Source organism: Schistocerca nitens, chromosome 4, assembly GCF_023898315.1.
Source record: "Schistocerca nitens isolate TAMUIC-IGC-003100 chromosome 4, iqSchNite1.1, whole genome shotgun sequence".
Taxonomy (NCBI): Eukaryota; Metazoa; Arthropoda; class Insecta; order Orthoptera; family Acrididae; genus Schistocerca; species Schistocerca nitens.
The window spans coordinates 384781821-384804312 of record NC_064617.1 but is presented as its reverse complement, the minus strand read 5'-3'; the positions used below and the strand labels follow the sequence as shown (position 1 = coordinate 384804312).

General features: G+C 39.0%; 1 protein-coding gene across 2 annotated transcripts in view; it reads right to left on the bottom strand.

Annotated features, from left to right (window-relative positions):
- Positions 1–202: 202 nt before the first annotated feature.
- Positions 203–22492, bottom strand: part of LOC126251944 (UBA-like domain-containing protein 1) — a 158807-nt gene continuing 136517 nt past the window's right edge. Inside the window, exons 3-4 of one of the 2 annotated variants that reach the window (XM_049952704.1) lie at positions 1401–1509; positions 203–1244 (exon numbers count right to left, since the gene is read on the bottom strand). In XM_049952704.1, coding sequence (XP_049808661.1) covers positions 1069–1244; positions 1401–1509 — 285 coding nt within the window. In that variant the 3' untranslated portion in view covers positions 203–1068. The remainder of the gene's footprint in view (positions 1245–1400; positions 1510–22492) is intronic. The other variant, XM_049952706.1, reaches the window with a different exon arrangement.

Sequence of the window (22492 nt, the reverse complement as noted above, 5' to 3'; positions counted from 1 at the left end):
ATGCAAATGGAACAGGGTGAAAGAGGGAGGGTGAGTGATTTAATTTGCTGATACTGTTTGCAGTAATGTGTGAAGATCATAGAAACGTGAAAGTATAAAATATTCAAGCTTTTTAGGAGCCCAACAACATATCTGAGGGGATGCTGTTGCAAGGTGAAATTCATAAATGAGAAAACAAGTCAGAGCAAGAAAATCTTTCTTTGCGATTTCTATAGTGATCAAAACACCACTGTTTGCACTTTCTTTTTTTGTACAGGTGATCACAATTACACACAGATATTGATCTGCTAAAAACTACATCAGTTATATGCTTTTTGATATCAGTGATATTATGTGCCTTTTGGCCAGTCATTCAATAATTTATACACTATTTACATCGAGCTTTATGTTTTACATACATCACTGACAAAGCAAATTAAACCTATTAGGAGCACCTTTGTTACACAATGTAATCAGTAAGTATGTCTTGCAAATATAGAAAAAAGATTTAACAATTAATATATATATAATTATATACAAACAATTTTTACCACAATTTACTGATGTCATTAGTTTCATTCTTGTGCCTTATAAATATTTATAAAATATTATACAATATTTATAAGAAGCAACAGAAAACTATCAACAACAGGAGGAGAATTACAGCCATATTGTTCCAAGTCAACATAAGGTAAATTGATAAATAATTAAAATATTTTAAGTATATATTTTTTGCACATGCTTAACATGATATCCACCATAGTTGACTGTTTTTGGTAAAGTCCCCCATTTCCCGCTACCTTATGTGCAGCAGATATGTATTAACGTGTCCGATTAATTCTACAGTCTGCTCCAAACACACACAGACTATTACTGACTATTGTAAAGAACTTCAACATTTGCTAGTCACAGAAATAGTTGTGATGATGGACACCACAGAAGAATATCTTCTGGTCCCAAAGTCAAATTTTTTCCTCTTCTTGTACTTCAGTACTGTTCCTCCCCACTTTTTGCCATTACATCACAGTCTGAGGGGGTTTATTTCACACGCACACACAGAAAACATCTAAAGTTGTCTTTACTGCTCATCTATCTCTGCAAATTAATGCCAACACCAGTATTACTGGGATGATGCACTTGATTTTGTGATTGGAACTGTGACCCAAAGACGTGCTGTTGTGATTGTGGCGGTTGTTGTTGCTGCTGCTGGTGGTGTTGCTGCTGATGCTGAAGCGAAGTATGATTTGGAGATGTTGAGCAGATTCCTAATAAAACAAGATAATATATTACTACCTTATATATCTTTATATTTAATACAACTAGGAAGATTCTAAGAGAAACATTTTTGTTAGAATATATTACAAAATTACACTGACTGTGTTACCAAAACGGGAAAAACTAGTACAAATATAATTAAGTACCTGATGGTGAGGAGCTAAGTTTATCCCCCGTGGACATCCTAGAGAATGCCAGTAGTGCATCAGGAAAATTTGGTGGTGTTGCTGGGGTGTTGCATGGTGTGCATACCTGATAACAAATTAATACTGTATGAATACACATGTAACTCACTGTAAACTGAATCAATGGAAATTAGGGCTAAATAGGTAACATACTAGCAACATTATTATGAAAAGTGTTACTTGAGGCAAGAAAGTAAGAATAAATTTAATATAATATTAACCATAAATTGAATAACTAATAATTTCATTTCATATTTTAGATTGAATACTGACTACATTTATTTCAGCAAACTTCATATTAAAATCTACTGACTTCATTCTAAACATACATGTTGATTACAGAACCAAATTTAAGCAATCTACAAGGAAAAATTCTGTAGCAAATAACAGAACTGAAATGGTACATGAAACAAGAAATGGCTATATTTATTTGTGTCCATTCGTGACTGATTTTTAATGGTAATATTCATAAAGTTTCCAGCAGGAACAGTGTCACTAGCTATTGACACTAAAACATCCTTTATTCATACAAGATAACCACTGAGAAGATTACAAACATATGCTGTACCTCACTCCAGCAGGTCTACAGCAGTTGAATAATCAAACTGGAACTGCAGTAACTTACTATAATAAGGCACTTTTCATTTTATATTTTAATTCATCACACAAATGGAAATTAGCAGCACTTGTTTGCACACCCTGTTGGGCAAGTATATTTCAAATGTACATTTCAGCAACAACCCTAATGATGTCACATCTGAAATCTGTTTTTCATGTACCCTGCCAATGCTGCACACACCAGTCCCACCACTCGCAGAAACTGTGTTTGCAACAGAAGGTTTATCTTTGATACTATATATCTGCTGGCCTGTAAATCCATCCAGCATCTTATATTTATGGAAAAGCAATGGTCCACAAGAATAAGATCTTACTAATGTATTAGAATGTGAATGTTATATGCCCATACGTATGGGGTGATACAACTTTGGCTACAATCATAGAGGTTTTTGGTGTAATTTTCAGTGACAGTTTTCGATTTTGCATCAGCATGTTGCCAAAGTTACAGATTGTTCCTAGCACATTAGATCTGGCTATAGATGAACAGTGTGTGGATGCTGCAATAGGAAAAGCAGCATCTCTCTTCAGCATTTATTTGTAGGCTCTTAAAGCATGCATAACATTAAGAACATTCTCATTCATGAGAATTAATTGTTAACACTAAATTCAAAAGTACTTACAAAGAGAGAGGACCAAAATAAATATAAAAAAATTTGGACTGGATGTCTTATAAATGTTATAGGAACACAATGCATGAGGAGAGATTGCCGAGGAGTCGATACAGGAGATATATATTGTACAGCACTCTCACATCCATCTTCAGGTAACCAAGTTAGTATACTGTAGGAAAGCATAATGTGATCATAGAGAGGCAAACTGGTTGTACACTTTTAACAGAAATTTGTGGTCATGTCAGGGTGCCAAAAGTTCTAATAGTTTGGGCTTTTTGTTATTGCAATGTCGCAAAGGGGAATAAAATTCTTCTTAGTATTCCTATTACAAAAGCTTAGCCCACCAACATGCTGAGCCTGCAACAAAGGCAGGTGTCACCTGAATATCAGACATTCTTCCCATAATGACCTCAAGTTGACATACACCAAATTAAGCTTATACAGAACCACTGCATTAAAAATCTGTCCAATGCCTCTCCACATTTGGCACCAGTACCTGCAGGCTAACTTAATGTTGCAGAGAAACCAAACTCTGAAGCTGCTGGGTAATTGTAAATTAGAATCGTGCAGGAGATTCTGTGGACAAGTTACCATTTATCTATCGAAACAAAAAGAGTGCTGTAAGCTCTGTGGCAGTGGGTTCATAGTGTACCAGTATCATTTTTCTCCCTATCCATTTCATTCACAGATTATGTGAAGAGAGAACGTCTGTCAGTAGCCCCCTGTATGAGTCCCAATTTGTCTATATTTAGCATTGTCCTTATTACATTATATATATTTTGGAGAAAACTGGAGGTTCCCCAATTCATTTTGGAAAGTGGGCTCTGAAAACTTTGTATGGGTCTCTGCAATGCACAATGTCTACCTTGTCTATCACACTGTAAGTTTGTTGGGCATTTCTGCAACACACTCATAACCAAGAACAAACTAAAAGTGGCAAAACTTGTACATAGCTCACATGCAATTTCAAATTTTGATAGCATGGAACAGTAACAGTGCAACACAGTCAACTTCAAACAGTGTTTGCAGATGATCAGCAAGGCAATACTATTAACTGTACCCATAAAAGATATAAAATCATGGGATGGATGAGTGTGGTGACCACTGTACCATGTGTGTAGCTGATTGGTGTAAATTACTTACAATTTGTGTGTGTCTTGTTCAGTCCTTTACCAAAAAAAGACAGCTTCTGGTTCTGTTGCGTATTTCTTAACATTTAATTTATAGTTGAATGAATAAATAGTGTGTTCAAGTACATAGTGATTAGATATCATAAGGTATTGACAGTGATTGTCCGGAGCCTACTGATTCACAATAATTCATATTTTGTTTTCCAATGGGTTTGACAAGAGGCTAAACTGAATTAAAAGAATCATTTTACATTCTCAAGTAAATATAAAACTGTTACTAATTTACATGAAAATTCAATTGATAAATTCATAAATTTGTCACTACTGTTCCTGATCTGAGACCCAAGCACCTTCCATACAACCTTTTTCTGATGTGACTTACCAAACGAAGCGCTGGCAGGTCGATAGACACACAAACTAACACAAACACACAAAATTCAACAAACTGTTGCCTCATCAGGAAAGAGGGGAAGGAGAGGGAAAGACGAAAGGATGTGGGTTTTAAGGGAGAGGGTAAGGAGTCATTCCAATCCCGGGAGCGGAAAGACTTACCTTAGGGGGAAAAAAGGTCTTTAAATATGTCTGCTTGTGTCTGTATATGTGTGGATGGATATGTGTGTGTGTGCAAGTGTATACCTGTCCTTTTTTCCCCCCTAAGGTAAGTCTTTCCGCTCCTGGGATTGGAATGACTCCTTACCCTCTCCCTTAAAACCCACATCCTTTCGTCTTTCCCTCTCCTTCCCCTCTTTTCTGATGAGGCAACAGTTTGTTGCAAAAGCTTGAATTTTTTGTGTTTGTTTGTGGTAGTTTGTGTGTCTATCGACCTTGGTCTTTAAATATGTCTGTATTGATGCCGTATTCCTGGACTTCAGGAAGGCATTTGATACGGTTCCGCACTTACGTTTAGTGAAAAAAATACGAGCTTACGGAATATCGGACCAGGTTTGTGATTGGATTCAGGATTTCCTAGAAGAAAGAACACAACATGTCATTCTTAACGGTTCAAAATCTGCAGATGTAGAGGTAATTTCGGGAGTACCGCAAGGAAGCGTGATAGGACCTTTATTGTTTACAATATACATAAATGACTTAGTTGACAACATCGGTAGCTCCGTGAGGCTATTTGCAGATGACACGGTTGTCTACAAGAAAGTAGCAACATCAGAAGACTCGTACGTACTCCAGGAAGACCTGCAGAGGATTAATGAATGGTGTGACAGCTGGCAGCTTTCCCTAAACGTAGATAAATGTAATATAATGCGCATACATAGGGGCAGAAATCCATTCCAGTACGATTATGCCATAGGTGGTAAATCATTGGAAGCGGTAACGACCGTAAAATACTTAGGAGTTACTATCCGGAGCGATCTGAAGTGGAATGATCACATAAAACAAATAGTGGGAAAAGCAGGCGCCAGGTTGAGATTCATAGGAAGAATTCTAAGAAAATGTGACTCATCGACGAAAGAAGTAGCTTACAAAACGCTTGTTCGTCCGATTCTTGAGTATTGCTCATCAGTATGGGACCCTTACCAGGTTGGATTAATAGAAGAGATAGACATGATCCAGCGAAAAGCAGCGCGATTCGTCATGGGGACATTTAGTCAGCGCGAGAGCGTTACGGAGATGCTGAACAAGCTCCAGTGGCGGACACTTCAAGAAAGGCGTTACGCAATACGGAGAGGTTTATTATCGAAATCACGAGAGAGCACATTCCGGGAAGAGATGGGCAACATATTACTACCGCCCACATATATCTCGCGTAATGATCACAACGAAAAGATCCGAGAAATTAGAGCAAACACGGAGACTTACAAGCAGTCGTTCTTCCCACGCACAATTCATGAATGGAACAGGGAAGGGGGGATCAGATAGTGGTACAATAAGTACCCTCCGCCACACACCGTAAGGTGGCTCGCGGAGTATAGATGTAGATGTAGATGTATATGTGTGGATAGATATGTGTGTGTGTGCGAGTGTATACCTGTCCTTTTTTCCCCCTAAGGTAAGTCTTTCTGCTCCCGGGATTGGAATGACTCCTTACCCTCTCCCTTAAAACCCACATCCTTTCGTCTTTCCCTCTCCTTCCCCTCTTTCCTGATGAGGCAACAGTTTGTTGCGAAAGCTTGAATTTTGTGTGTTTGTTTGTGTTAGTTTGTGTGTCTATTGACCTGCCATTATATGAATATAATAGAGGGAAACATTCCACATGGGAAAAATATATCTAAAAACAAAGATGATGTGACTTACCAAACGAAAGTGCTGGCAGGTCGATAGACACACAAACATACACACGAAATTCAAGCTTTCGCAACAAACAGTTGCTTCATCAGGAAAGAGGGAAGGAGAGGGAAAGACGAAAGGATGTGGGTTTTAGGGAGAGGGTAAGGAGTCATTCCAATCCCGGGAGCGGAAAGACTTACCTTGGGGGGAAAAAGGACAGGTATACACTCGCACACACACACATATCCATCCGCACATCTCTCTCTCTCTCTCTCTCTCTCTCTCTCTCTCTCTCTCTGTGTGTGTGTGTGTGTGTGTGTGTGTGTGTGTGTGAGAGAGAGAGAGAGAGAGAGCGCGCGCGCGAGTGTATACCTGTCCTTTTCCCCCAAGGAAAGTCTTTCCGCTCCCGGGATTGGAATGACTCCTTACCCTCTCCCTAAAACCCACATCCTTTCGTCTTTCCCTCTCCTTCCCTCTTTCGTGATGAAGCAACCGTTTGTTGCAAAAGCTTGAATTTTGTGTGTATGTTTGTGTTTGTGTGTCTATCGACCTGCCAGCACTTTCGTTCGGTAAGTCACATCATCTTTGTTTGACCACCAGCCAGAACTGTGATTATCTTGAGATCTCCATACATACCCCATATTTGTATTTTTCATACTGAATGTGAGTAGCAGTTCAAAGATGTCATATGTGCGACAGTGACAAGAAGCTAATGGATTAATTATGGGTCGATTTACCTTATATTTTTTATACAAGAGATCCATTCTTCTTGGTAGTAAAATTATCAATCAAATTATCTTTAAATTTCTGGTCTTTTGTCAGTTATTTAAGAAGGTTTTTTTTCTATGGCAGTTGTGCAGAGACAGCTTAACCTATCATTTGTCACTGAAGGCGATTTTTAATTCTTTTAAGGGTGCTCGTATGTCTTTTAGAAGGAGCTGTATTGACAGATAACATAAGAATCAATTTGATAAGCTTAGGTACTTCATTATAAATATTTTACCTATTATCAATTTAAGAAGGTCAGCAGGTAGTAAACATTTATGTTTGTCAACATAAATGTTGCCTAACTCATTTTCCAGTCATTCATTGTTGAAGAATGGGTACGTTGTCAGAAGGCAATTCAGTTTCATTGTTGGGAAATTTGATTTATAATTTCCACACTGATTCTTATCAAGCAACTCTATCTACTGAATATTTTGAAAATCTCCAGAACACATTTACATTTGTATTACACTGAGGTGATAAAAACACTACTAGCCATTAAAATTGCTACACCACGAAGATGACATACTACAGACGCGAAATTTAACCAACAGGAAGAAGATGCTGTGATATGTAAATGATTAGCTTTTCATAGCATTCACACAAGGTTGGCGACACCTACAATGTGCTGACATGAGGAGTTTCCAACCGATTTCCCATACACTAACAGTAGTTGACCGGCGTTGCCTGGTGAAATGTTTTGTGATGCCTCGTGTAAGGAGGAGAAATGCGTACCATCATGTTTCCGACTTTGGTACAGGTTGGACTGTAGCCTATCGCGATTGCGATTTATCGTATCGCGACATTGCTGCTCGCGTTGGTCAAGATCCAATGACTGCTAGCAGAATATGGAATCGGTGGGTTCAGGAGGATAATATGGAACGTCGTGCTGGACCCCAATGGCCTCGTATCAGTAGCAGTCGAAATGACAGGGATCTTATCCGCATTGCTGTAACGGAGCGTGCAGCCACGTCTCGATCCCTGAGTCAACAGATGGGGACGTTTGCAAGACGACAACCATCTGCAGGAAAAGTTCAACAATGTTTGCAGCAGCATGGACTATTAGCTCGGAGACCATGGCTGCGGTTACCTTTGACATTGCACAGGAACGCCTGCGATGGTGTACTCAACAACAAACCTGGGTGCACGAATGGCAAAACGTCATATTTTCGGGTGAATCCAAGCTCTGTTTACAGCATCATGATGGTCGCATCCGTGTTTGGCGACATTGCGGTGAACGCACATTGGAAGCGTGTATTCGTCATTGCCATACTGGCGTATCACCTGGTGTGATGGTATGGGGTGCCATTGGTTACACATCTCGGTCACCTCTTGTTCGCACTGACGGCACTTTGAACAGTGGACGTTACATTTCAGATGTGGTACGACCCGTGGCTCTACCCTTCATTCAATCCCTGCAAAACCATACATTTCAGCGGGATAATGCACGACCGCATGTTGCAGGTCCTATACAGGCCTTTCTGGATACAGAAAATGTTCGACTGCTGCCCTGGCCAGCACAGTCTCCAGATCTCTCACCAATTAAAAACGTCTGTTCAATGGTGGCCGCGCAACTGGTTTGTCACAATACACCAGTCACTACTCTTGATGAACTGTGGTATCGTGTTGAAGCTGCGTGGGCACCTGTACCTGTACACGCCATCCAAGCTCTGTTTGACTTAATGCCCAGGTGTATCAAGGCCGTTATTACGGCCAGAGGTAGTTGTTCTGGGTACTGATTTCACAGGATCTATGCTCCCAACTTGCATGACAATGTAATCACATGTCAGTTCTAGTATAATATACTTGTCCAATGAATACCCGTTTATCATCTGCATTTCTTCTTGGTGTAGCAATTTTAATCGCCAGTAGTGTACATATGGTGTTAATATTGCGTACACAAGGCATAAAAGGACAGTGCTTTGGTGGAGCTGTCACTTGTACTTACGTGATTCATGTAAAAATGTTTCTGACGTGATTATGGCAGTTGGAATGTTTAATGGTGCTTGGAGCTAGATGCATGGTCATTCCATTAGGGAATCTATGTTCTGAAATTCTCACTGTCAAGAGTGCACTGCGCATACCAAATTTTAAGCATTATCTCTCACCACGGACAAGCAACAATGCATGAAACAACCATAGAAATGAATGTGGGACGTTTGACAAACGTATCCGTTAGGACAGTGCGATGAAATTTGGCGTTCATGGGCTACGGCAGCAGACAACTGACGTGAGTGCCTTTGCTAACAGCACGATATTACTTGCAGCACCTCTTCTGAGCTTGTTAGCATATCAGTTGGACCCTAGATGACTGGAAGACAATGAGCTGGTCAGATGATTCCCGATTTCAGTGGGTAAGAGGTGGTGGTAGGGTTTGAGTGTGGAACAGACCCCTCAAGGCCATGGACCCAGGCTGTCAACAAGGCACTGTGGTGAGCTGTGCCTACATGGAATGGACCATCGACTAGAAATGGTAATGTTTGTGGCTGGTTGGAAAAACATTCTGGACAATTCAAGTGGATGATATGGCCACCCAGATTGTTGACGTGAGTTCCATCAAACATTTATGAGACACAACCAAGAGATAAACTCGTGCACAAAATCCTGCACTGGCAACATTCCTTCAGTTATGGACAGCTACAGGGGCATCATGGCTCAATATTTCTGCAGTACACTAAGGCCACTTGTTGATGCACTATGCTGGACAAAAGGAGGTCTGACAGAATATTACAAAATATCTAAGACTTCTGTTGCCTCAGTGTATCATGTTATCTAAGTTCTCATAAGATAACATCTTAAGGGACTGGAAGTCGCACTCACTAACACTTATTTCAGTGTGAAATTTCTTGTTACAATTTTCATTACATGAGGTCACAGGCCATTTTGTGTTGAATAAGTGCATAGAGATGGTCACATAAGCAAGTATTTTTTGTAAAGGCAATGGAAGAAAAGGAACTGAGTTTTATTAACAATGCTAAGCAAGCAAAAAGCACTGCTTAATGACTCTGTATCCCTATCTTCTTCATCTGTGGTGATATTTTGGAAAATATTTTTCAATTGATCGTATTGAAGATATATTGTAAGAACAGCTTGTGAACTGAAATTGCAGTGTGTTGTGCATGTTTGAGGCAATCTGAATCCTTTATTTTCAATGAGTCGTCTTGTACTAGAGGACTTGCTAAAAATAAATGGAATGTTACAATGTTGTAAATGATGTGACTGACTGTTTCGGTTTTTTTAGGTCGATGTAATAGTGGTAGATTAAGTTTATCAGCATAACAGTGCAAAAACATAGCTTGTGGACATTTTTGTTTAGCAAAATCTTGGATACTTCCATGTTTACCTGCCATTACTGAAGCTCCATTGTATGTTCAACTAACAATTTTATCAGTAGCTCCCCAAGCATAAAGTACTATTTGTAGTAAACTCTAAGCAGTTTTGTCTCTAGAAACACTGTGGAAAGCAATAAATCTTTCTATGGGGCCGACTAGAGTAAAACCTGAGAATAATACTGATTTGTGACTTACATGAAACATCCAGGGTGCACTCTAAAATACTCACAAGACTAATTTAATTGGAAAGATAAAAAGATCTACTCACCAAGCTGCAGCAGAACACCCACATAAAAAAATGTTGTAATTTGCAAGCTTTCGGAGCCAGTGGCTCCTTCTTCAGGCAGAAGGGTTGAAGGAGAGGGAAGAAGGGTGAAGGAAAAAGACTGGAGAGGTCTAGGAAAAGGGTTAGATTTCAGGAAAGTCACCCAGAACCACTGGCCAGGGGAGACTTACCATATGGGATGAGAAGTTAAGACTGATTGTTGGGGACTGCATCGAATGAGATTTGAAAACCTGAGAGCTTAAAGGTGGAAGACAGGGTAATATGCAAGACAGAGATTACTATTAAAACATCGTGCACAGGTTAATAAGAGAGAAAAGCAAAGTGCATTGTACGTAACGGAGGTGGGAGGAGGCAGTGAAAAATAGATGGGAAAGGCAATGAAAGATGTTGAAAACTAAAACGGAGTTCCATCAAACATTTATGAGACACAACCAAGAGATAAGCTCGTGCACAGAATCCTGCACTGGCAACATTCCTTCAGTTATGGACAGCTACAGGGAGATGAGACGGAAGAAATTAACGTAAATTAAGGCCAGGTGGGTGGCGAGAACCAAGGACGTGTTGTAGTGCTAGTTCTCACGTGTGGAGTACAGAAACTGATGTCTGGGGGAAGAATCTAGATGGTGCGTGTGGTGAAACAGGCACCAAAGTCATGAATGTCACCTTGTAAAGCACGCTCTGCAACAGGATATTGCGAGTTGCCAGTATACACCCTCTGCCTATGCCCATTCATTCCAATTTGGTGGTAGTCATGCTGATGTAGAAGGCCAAACAGTATTTACACTATAGCTGTCATATACCAGCTATTATGTAAACACTGTTCGGCCTTAAATCGGCATGACTACCACCAAACTATCAATTAGGATGAAATGGGCATAGGCAGAGGGTGTATACTGACAACTCGCAATATACTGTTGCAGAGTGTGCTCTACAACATGACAGTCGTGACCTTGGTGCCTGTTTCACCACATGCACCATCTGGATTCTTCCCCCAGACATCAGTTTCTGTACTCCACAGGTGAGAACTAGCACTACAACATGTCCTTGGTTCTCGCCACCCACCTGGCCTTAATTTACGTTAATTTCTTCCGTCTCATCATTTATTCACTGTAACTACTCTTTGCTTCACTCCGTTTTAGTTTTCTACATCTTTCATTGTCTTTCCCGTCTATTTTTCACTGCCCCCCTCCCACGTCTTACGTACAATGCACTTCGTTTTTTCACTCTTATTAATTCGTGCACAATGTTTTAATAGTACTCTCTGTCTTGCATATTACCCTGTTTTCCACCTTTGAGCTCTCTAGTTTTCAAATCTCGTCCTATGCAGTCCCCAACAATCAGTCTTTACTTCTCATCTCGTACGGTAAGTCTCTCCTGACTAGCGGTTCTGGGTGACTTTCCCGAAATCTACCCCTTTTCTTAGACCTCTCCAGTACTTTTCGTTCATCCTTCTTCCTTCCCCCTCACCCCTTCTGACTGAAGGAGGAGCCGCTGGCCCCGAAAGCTTGCAAATTACAACAGGCTTTTATGTGTGCGTTCTGCCGCTGCTTGGTAAGTATACTTTTTAACTATCCAATTAAATTATTTTGTCGATAATTGATTGTTATCGTTGTTATACTCACAAGACTGTAACGCTCCGTTATGCGATCATTAATGACATCAATTACCGATTCAATTAATTCTTTCTGAATTGTGCTCATGTTCCTCTGAACCCAGAAGTGCTCTGCAAGTGATCACGAATAAAGTGCTCCTGTGTAGACAAAAGTTTCAATAATTCAATTTGTTGTCGGATGTTTAATCTTAAAGTGTCCTATGAATGCAAGCTCTTGCCCGCATCTCGTGGTCGTGCGGTAGCGTTCTCGCTTCCCACGCCCGGGTTCGATTCCCGGCGGGGTCAGGGATTTTCTCTGCCTCGTGATGGCTGGGTGTTGTGTGATGTCCTTAGGTTAGTTAGGTTTAAGTAGTTCTAAGTTCTAGGGGGCTGATGACCATAGATGTTAAGTCCCATAGTCCTCAGAGCCATTTGAACCATTTTTTGCAAGCTCTTGTTTGCCCAAGAAACAAACACCACCAATATGTCTCTCGATTACGAATCTATTTTGTTTCATAATTGCCTTGTTTTATGGCTAGAAGTTTGCCTCCTTCAGAAATTGAATGTTCAATTCGACCATGACCCTCTCTTGATTCGGAAGGCGCCTTCTTGTATTCCGGTGTTTCTCAACTTTTCTGTCAAAATTTTTTGTTACACACGCTCCGAAAAAAGCTGACGTCCATTTTTTTTTCAATCCCAGACCCCCCCAAATAAAACAAACGTGCAACACAATTTATTTTTTACATAAAAACCTGTAAGCCAGGAATAGTTTTTATACCAAGAAGAAAGTGCGAATAACTTATCTTTATAAGCGCACTTCTTTTCGTTAAGTCCAGCTCGAAAATTGCTTGTCATCCAATTCGCGAAATAAAGACCCAAGTGTTCCCTCTGCACAAGCCATAATATAATAAGATAAACTCATGAAATCGCGAATTATACCACTAAAACAAATTTTCTTAAAACAGAACAAACAATTTCACAGCTGTGGCATGCCTCAATACCATACTCCCCCTACAACACACGTGTCTGGCTGCCGGTAGCCGCGTGGAAACGTGAGGCCATTGCTGGGAGCCTCCACTGAATTATTAAATTGGGTAGCATGCATAACGCAGTGAACTCTCAACTCAAGGATAGATCGAATGAAATTGTAGTAAAGTACAAAACAAGTGCCCCCTCCCTCCCCCCCGGTTGGCCGTGCGATCTAAGGCACTGCTTTCCAGGCGGGAAGGCGTGCCGGTCCCCGGCACGAATCCGCCCGGCGGGTTATTATCGACGTCCGGTGTGCCGGCCAGTCTGTGGATAGTTTTTAAGGCGTTTTTCCATCTGCCTCGGCGAGTGCGGGCTGAACACTGTCTCCATGTACGCGTACACCATAATTACTCTACCATGGAAACGTTTGGGGTTACACTAGTCTGGTGTGAGACGTTCCCGTGGGGGTCCACTGAGGGCCGAACCGCACAATAACGCTGGGTTCGGTGGGGTGAGTGGACTGCTGTAGCCTGTTGTGGGATTGGGAACCACTGAAGGCTACGGCGGGGACGAAGCCTCTCCGTCGTTTCTAGGTATTCAGTTCAATACAATACAATGTACAAAACAAACTTACACTGGTTTCAACGCATTGTTATATTCTAACTGTAAGTTTCCTTCAAAGTTCTTGATAGGCTCAGCCTAAAGAGAGCTGATCCACCGACATAGAAATATTTCCAAATTTTTAATTGCCTGACCAGTCTGATCACAAGGAGACTTGTTCCCACAGTGAAGAGATGCTGTATTTATACTCACTTTGCTAGTATCTACGAATAGGTGCCAGTTATTTACACTAAAATAATGGTCAGGATTCTCCATCACGGATCGATATCATTGCAAAAATACCATTTTACCTTGGAGAAATATTGTGGGGAAAAACGCAGCACAGTGGCCACGAAAAACACTCACTTTTATCGAAAAAACTTTATTCTTGTAACCTCGAAGATATAATCGCAGATGTTGAATGGACATTTGTAAATTACAAAAAATATCGATGAGACTTACCTGTGACAAACATGTTGCTCATCTGATTCACTGGAGCCTTGAAATGATGAGTATAGGTGTGCATATAAGAAGTAACGAGCGCACCAACTCGAAGAACGGGGGAACTGCGTAAGTCTACCGTAACTGACGCCATTTGGTACGAATCGATGCGGACTACAGATGCAGCCTTTCTTCAGCTGATAGTACTCGTCAGTAGTTAACTGTCTTCCTTCGCCATTTTACCCTCAATTGCAGTGAGTAGCTAGCGAAAAGTCATCTACCGCCTTACATGTAATGCTTCGGTAGCATATATGCCACGTCCAACTTTTTTTTCTGACCTAATTAAATAAACCTGCTGTGCCTGATAGTAGCGTGTACTTCGCAGTAGGGATGGGCAGAAAGTATCGATACATCAACACATCGGGATCTTTCACAACAATATCGATATATATCGCATGTATATCGACTAATGTATATTAGGTATTGAGTAACGAAATCGATGTTTTTTCGGTATGTCTTTTTTTGACTCACAGGCACCACAGTTCTCATCGTCTCATCGCAGATTTGTTGCCCATTCCAGCTACCACAAATCTTTGCAAACTAACAGTAAATGTCTAACAGTGGGCTTAATTTAATTTCATATTCAGTACTGCAAATGAGCAGGGTTTAGGTTAGCATCTCACTTTTGTAGATCAGAAATGGATAAAGGAGGAGTTGCCACATTCATCAGGAACTGTCATAAATTTAAGAACATAGACATTCATAAATTTTGCCTAGAACAGCATATGGAAGCATGTGCAACAGAATTAGAATTTCACAAAAAATCCTTCATAATATTAAGTGTATATCGAGCACCTGCAGGTAACTTTAATCTGTTTGTCAACCACCTTGAAGCTGTACTGGCCCATTTAACAACCAAAAACAAAGAAATAGTGGTTGCTGGTGATTTCAATGTAGATTTCCTTAAAGACTCTCCCAATAAGAACTTGTTTGAGTTAGTAACACTATCATTCAACTTAATTCCCACAGTAAAGTTCCCCACTAGGATAGCCACTTGCTCACAAACAGCCATTGATAATATCTTTATAGAAAAGTCCAATGAACAAAATTATATTACAAAACCAATAGTCAATGGCCTCTCAGACCATGACATGCAGTTCCTTCTGTTAAATGTTAATACTGAACAGGACATAAAATCTGTTAAATCTGAGCTCAAAAGGGTAATCAGTAAGCCAAAAATTGATTATTTTAGGACACTCCTCAGAGACATTCACTGGACTGATGTTTACAGCGTTCATGGCATGAATGAAAAATATAACATTTTTGCTAATAAAGTGCTTACCTTATTCGAACACTGCTTTCCCCCAAAACTTACCAAGGTTAGAGCAAAGTCTACAAAGAAGCCATGGATTACTCGAGGAATAGGGGTATCTTGTAAAACAAAAAGAAAACTGTATCTGTCACTCCGAAACATTTCCAATGTTGATGCTATAGCACATTATAAGAAATACTGCAAAATATTAAAGACTGTAATGCGGATGTCAAAGCAAATATATTACAAGGAAAAGATAGTCATATCAGATAACAAAATAAAGACAATATGGGATATAGTGAAGGAGGAGACCGGTAGAACCAGGCATGAAGAGGAACAAATAGCATTAAGAGTAAATGATATATTGGTGACAGATGTGTATAGTGTTGCAGAACTTTTTAACAAACATTTTATAACTGTTACTGACAAGATGGGGTTGTCAGGTTCGGTAGATGCTGCTATGGATTACCTTAGACCAGACATTTCAAGTAACTTCCTTAATATGAATTTGACCCTCACTACCCCAACAGAAATAATGTCCATCATAAAATCTTTAAAATCAAAAACATCTAGTGGGTATGATGAAATATCAACAAAGTTAATTAAAGAATGTGATTCTGAGCTAAGTAACATATTAAGCTATCTGTGTAACCAGTCGTTTATTAGTGGAATATTTCCTGAATGGCTGAAATATGCTGAAGTTAAGCCACTGTTTAAGAAGGGAGATAAAGAAATAGCATCAAATTTCCGTCCAATTTCACTGTTGCCAGCATTCTCATAAATTTTCGAAAAAGTAATGTACAGTCGTCTTTATAACCATCTTATCTCAAATAACATACTGTCAAAGTCACAGTTTGGATTTCTAAAAGGTTCTGATATTGAGAAGGCTATCTACACTTACAGTGAAAATGTGCTTAATTCATTAGACAAAAAATTGCAGGCAACTGGTATATTTTGTGATCTGTCAAAGGCATTTGACTGTGTAAATCACAATATCCTTTTAAGTAAACTAGAATATTATAGTATAACAGGAAATGCTGCAAAATGGTTCAAATCTTATATCTCTGGCAGGAAACAAAGGGTGTTATTAGGAAAGAGACATGTATCAAGCTATCAGGCCTCATCCAACTGGGAACTAATTACATGTGGGGTCCCACAAGGTTCCATTTTGGGGCCCTTACTTTTTCTTGTGTATATCAATGACCTTTCATCAGTAACATTACCAGATGCCAAGTTCGTTTTGTTTGCCGATGATACAAACATTGCAATAAATAGCAAGTCAAATGTAGTCTTAGAAAAATCAGCCAATAAAATATTTGTGGACATTAATCACTGGTTCCTAGCCAATTCTTTGTCACTAAACTTTGAAAAAACACACTACATGCAGTTCAGAACTTGTAAGGGGTGTCCCAAGAGTATATGTCTAACATACGATGACAAGAAGATAGAAGAAGTGGACAGTGTTAAATTCTTGGGATTACAGCTTGATAATAAATTCAACTGGGAGGAGCACACCACAGAACTGCTGAAGCGTCTTAACAAATCTCTGTTTGCAATGCGAATTTTGTCAGACATAGGGGATATAAAAATGAAAAAGCTGGCATACTATGCTTACTTTCATTCCATAATGTCATATGGGATTATTTTTTGCCACGTGGCAGAACACGCACTGAATGAGACCGACCACGTAATAAAATTCGCCGACACGGAAGTTCTGGCTGTAGAGAACCACTATCACACGCGCTTGTTCAGAGAAGCTGTAGAAATACAAAAACACGCGAACAGTTTGAACAAGAAAGAGGAAAGCCTTAAGGTCAACGGATCCTGGCTTCCCGTACTGCAGCGAACGACCGTCGCAGGTAGCAAGAGGAGAACCGCACCGGAAATGACCGCGGAGAAGCCCTCGGACGTTGGCGCGCCAGGTACATATAGTCTGCGCCCGCGAGCTCGGCTCCAGTTCACCACCGGCAATGGAGGGTGAAGCTTTGACAATGCCAGCCACTCGTGCTGGCGAAACGTCAGAAAAATCATTAGATGAACGTCGGCCGAAGAACCCGAGACAGAAGCCAATAGGCAGTTTGTCAACAAGTGGCCACGAAAGCCTCAACAATTTTGTAATAAGAATAATCTTCACAAGGATTTAAAGTCACTTAGTCTTGTACAAAAAGGTGTGCATTATTCAGGAACACACATTTTCAATAACTTGCCAGCAGCCATAAAAATCTTAACAACCAATGAAATTCAGTTTAAGAGAAGCCTAAAGGATTTATTGGTGGCCAACTCCTTCTACTCCATTGATGAATTTCTTAGTAAAACCAACTGATTTGTATATAAGTACAACATAACTTCTGCACAATTTCAGTGCAGTAATGTGTTCATTGAAAATTTGTGTGTGTGTGTGTGTTAGTATAATCTAACTTCTGCACCATTTCAGTGCAGTAATGTGTTCATTGTAAATAAGTATTACAGTAGTTGTATTACCTTATAAATAAATAAAAAACTTTTTTATTTTAAATTCAGTGCATTAGTATTTGTAAAATTACTCTTAGTGTTCATTAAAAAATGACGATCATTCCACTTGGGACCTGTGGAATGGTACATTAGCTTATTTGTTTTAATTGTAAATATTTGTCATGTATTGTTGTTTTTCTGACATGTTCCACATCCTGGAGGACCTCCTCACTACGGATCAATTGGAATGAAAAGTAAATCTAATCTAATCTAAAGCACCAGCTTTGAACATGAATGTATCTGTACTGCACGTTCATTAAAGTTTGTTACTTCTGCGTGATATTGCCACAATTGCAAATGATTGGTACGAGGTGCAAAACGAACACGATTGTTTTCGTTTATGCAAGCTTCCAGCAAGTTTCAGGATCTGACTGAAGAAAACTGTTCATTCCAGTGTCAGCAAGCATGACTTCAGGAAATGAGTGTAATTTCTGCTTGTTTTTAGTAATTTTTAACTAGAATTTTTCAGTATACGCCGCAACTAGTACAACCTATGCTATCGAATAAGTGATGTTTTATTTCCTCACAACAATACAGCGACGCTTAAAAAAATTAAAATCAGCATTAATCTACATTGGGCAACATCCCCCCACAATCAGAAGATACAAGATGAAGAAGAGGGTGAATGAAGAAGAAGCGGAGAAATATGACGACAAAGATTACACACGCCAACGATTAAAAAAAAAAAAAAAAAAAAACGTCTTTACTTTGATAGCCGATCTTTATAGAATTTTATGAGCTGAATCCAAATCTAGCCTTAGTTTTTTTGTATTACCCATAGTTTTCTAGCAATATGCTTTTTATTATATAGTACAAAATTCCTATGCTATACGGTAAATGGGGAAATTAATGAAACGCTATGTTACATTTTTTTCCCTCCAGATCAGGAGTGTATAAGATCCAATGTAGAGACTGTGAGAAAATATATATCGGCCAAACAGGTCGAAATTTTGCAGTAAGTTACAAAGAACATACGTCCGGTACCTCACGAACAAAATCTGTATTCGGCCATCACATAACATTTAATAACCATGCTGAGGGGACAGTAGAGCAAAATCTATAAGTTCTTCATTATGCAAATAAAGGCTTACTTATGAATATCTTAGAAGAAAACGAGATATATGCTCATTTGAAAATTAAATCATCAATGCTGCTCACTGAACAATTAGATTTTCGCCAAAAAATATTTTTACGATCTTTTTGACGAAATTTTTATAATGAAGATGCACCTACTCTTTTGTTGTAAAATATAAGATTAGTTATACCCATGGCAAAAGCTATGTATGAAATATATGCTATACAACATATAAAATTTTTATTAAATTGAGATTGATTATTATAAAAACTATTAGATCGATGAGTTCTAAATATTTAATCATCGGTCTCATTAGTTATTCAGACATACATAATGCGGAACGTACTCTTGGCTGCTACCCTACTGTTATAAAGAATGTCACTATGAAAACTACAGTTAAAGTAAGACGATTCTGCAACATCCATCAAAGATGCAATTGTGATGTAGGCGACTCGGTATAATCGATATATATCACAACTCCAAGGACTTTTACATCTTTGATTTAACTGACACTGTAATAGTATTAAGGTTGCCCATAGAGGGCACAGCTATTACACATCGTAGTTTACCGTTTTTTTCTGAAATATAAATAAGTTTTACACATACTAATTATATGTTAATCAGACATTATAAACGAATCAATTTAATGTTATTAGTGTAGTTCGTATTTTTATACTTTGACGACAGCGTCATTTTATGAACGCTGATTGGCAGTTGTGAAGTAGTGTGAGAGGAAGTAGGCGGAGCCTCTCCATATTTAAGCTCATGCTCAGCACTCATAACCATCATATGACGATCTTCGACGACTAAGTCGAAGAGAAAATCCCAACACCCAATCCCTAACCCTGTTCCTTCCCATATAACACCAATCTTCTCGCCTACCTCAGGCAAGTACCAGACACACTCACAACAATCATCACATATCACAGACACCAAAAAAACTATAGAAAAATCACACACACACGTTCACAGGGGGGTAAAAGCCGAAAGGCTACAAACGCCCCCTCACACTTCCCCAAAGAGGGGAAAGTAATAGATGAGAGCAGCAACTCATAACCATCAGTTGGCCACAGGGGTGAAAGCTATATGGGAGAAGAGGCAACAAGCCAGGTAGTTCCTTCCAGACCACTAGAGGCGCTATGGGTCAAATGAAGCTGCAATTGACCAATGAGAACTGTCCAATGGCAGTTATTGACATTATATCGTCTTTCTCTGCTACTGAAGTCCACGGTCACAGTCGTCTTTGTATATGTTTCATATATACATACTACTCATCTTCATTATAAACAGGTTTATTACTTTAAATTTCATAAAGTTGACTGTGGAACTGAAGAGATTTCCTGCAGAAAAAATGTCCGCAATTAATCCTAAGGTAAGACATTTAATTTTGAATAAATAATCTCGTAGCCTATAAATGAAATGTATTCTCTTCTGTCGTGAATGAAGCTGTGTGATTTCTGTTTGCTTACTTAAATAACTTTGATATGTCAGTAGTAGTTTTATTTGATGAAGAATTTTATGTTTTTCAGAATATTCAACACAACAAATTGACGTAGAAATACTCCTGTAAATTCCCTGGCTGTTCATCTGGATATTACGTCGGTTCAACGGAGAAAGTTAGGAACAAGCATTTCAATAGGTTTCCAAAACTACTTCAAGGATTGCTTCTAAAGCGGAAAAGTGTCTGTAAACTGTGACCGGATGTGAGTTGTGCTACTTATTTTATTTGTGAAGATTTTTTTTCCAGAGGTAAATTTTATGAATAAAACTAGGCATAGGCTAAACAGGGGTGAGTTTCCAAAACATGTGGCAGGTGCTCCATGTGAAATTGTTAATATCAGTAGTGAATCGGTGAAACTGTTGCTCATAGTGAAATTTTTATTGTGTGCTTAACAAATAAAAAGTAAGTTTTGTTTTCATTTCACTGTTTTTAACCACCTTTCCTATTTTTGGTACTTAATATTGATGTCTTCTTTTTTGTGTTGAAGCGTTTACAGTTATAAGATGTAGGAACTTTTTTAAGAAATTAATGGTCAGTAGTGCACGTTTGCTGGGCAATTGCTCAGAAATTACAGCCCTGAAACATAGTTGTAACAAATTTTAGAGTTCTTCATTCATTAACACTTTGACAAAGATTTCTTAATTGAACCTCTTTAACTGCCGATTATTCTCTTAAGAATAGTTTTTTTTTTCTTCCATTGACCCCACAGCTTATAAGATGTCAAAGTATGACATTATTCAGGAATATTTGTGGTCCAATTTATATACAACAATTTTTATCTTGTGACAGTTATTTAGACTACAAGCTTGTTTCGACTTACTGTCAGTTTCAAGTGTTGCATCTAGTTTTTTGTAACGCACAAAACATCCTGGAGCTCTTATATGTTGATAGAAATCAATATAAGTGTGTCAGTTTACAAGTCTATTCTTGATGTTTGCGCCTGACAGTTGATGCTCAAGAAAAGATCATAGAAGCAGCGACTGTCAGACACAAACGTCAAGAATAGACTTGTAAACTGGCACACTTATATTGATTTCTATCAACATATAAGAGCTCCAGGATGTTTTGTGCGTCATAAAAACTAGATACAACACTTGAAACTGACAGTAAGTCGAAACAAGCTTTAGCTTAAATAGATGAAGCTAAATCAAATTGTTGCAGCTAAATTTGACTACAAATATTCCTGAATAATAGATTGTCACTATTGTATTGCAGTGTGCTATAGCTGTGTTTAAATTATTTTACTATAGTATACTAGCCAAAATAATTACATAGCGCGCCCAGAAAACTGAGATAAGAAAAAAAAAGGCGTACATAAGCTAGGAGGGATGCAACCCGCAATGTTTATCCTTTTTTAGTTCATCTCCATACCACTAGAGGCGCTGCTATCGGTCAGTGTTTCCCTCTTTTAACACTGGAGTTGCGCTTGTCTTTTCTTCTTGTTCTGTGCAATTGGCTTCGTAGCAGCTGAGGCGAGCTCCGCCTACCATCCTCCAAGGAAGCCATGGGTATAATAAGTTTTATTTTATCTTGTTAAAATTTTGTCGTCATTACATTTTTCATTTTATTTTAAGACTGGTCTCTAGTATTTTCTAAAATTAATTCACAGGTCTGAAGATGGTTATATAAATATAACCGAAACCGCTCACCTATGTTATTGAGACATAAGTGTTGCGATCAAGACTGAACTTTATTTAAAATATGGACTCTTTTGTTTTTACCCCTCAGAAAATTACATTGTACCGCTCAGGGGGTAATTACCTCCAGGCTGGTAACCACTGATTTAGATGATAAATTAGGTCGCTGTCAGTACGGCATGATCGGAGAATTTACGAGCGATGTTCCCTAAACTTACAGTACTAGAAGTCAGCTTGCGTGAAAACAAGCTCATGCTGTCGGAGATCTTAACGAAGAATAAGAGCAACTCTGGCAAACGAAAATTTGTATGGTGGAATGCAATAAAAGGACACAAGTTGGAGATTTCAATGGAAAACGAGCGAACTTTTGTCTAAATGACATTATTTTATGACTGCTTCTTTACTCGTTCAAATGTGTTTGGTTTTATTTTAAACATGGACAGACAAATCA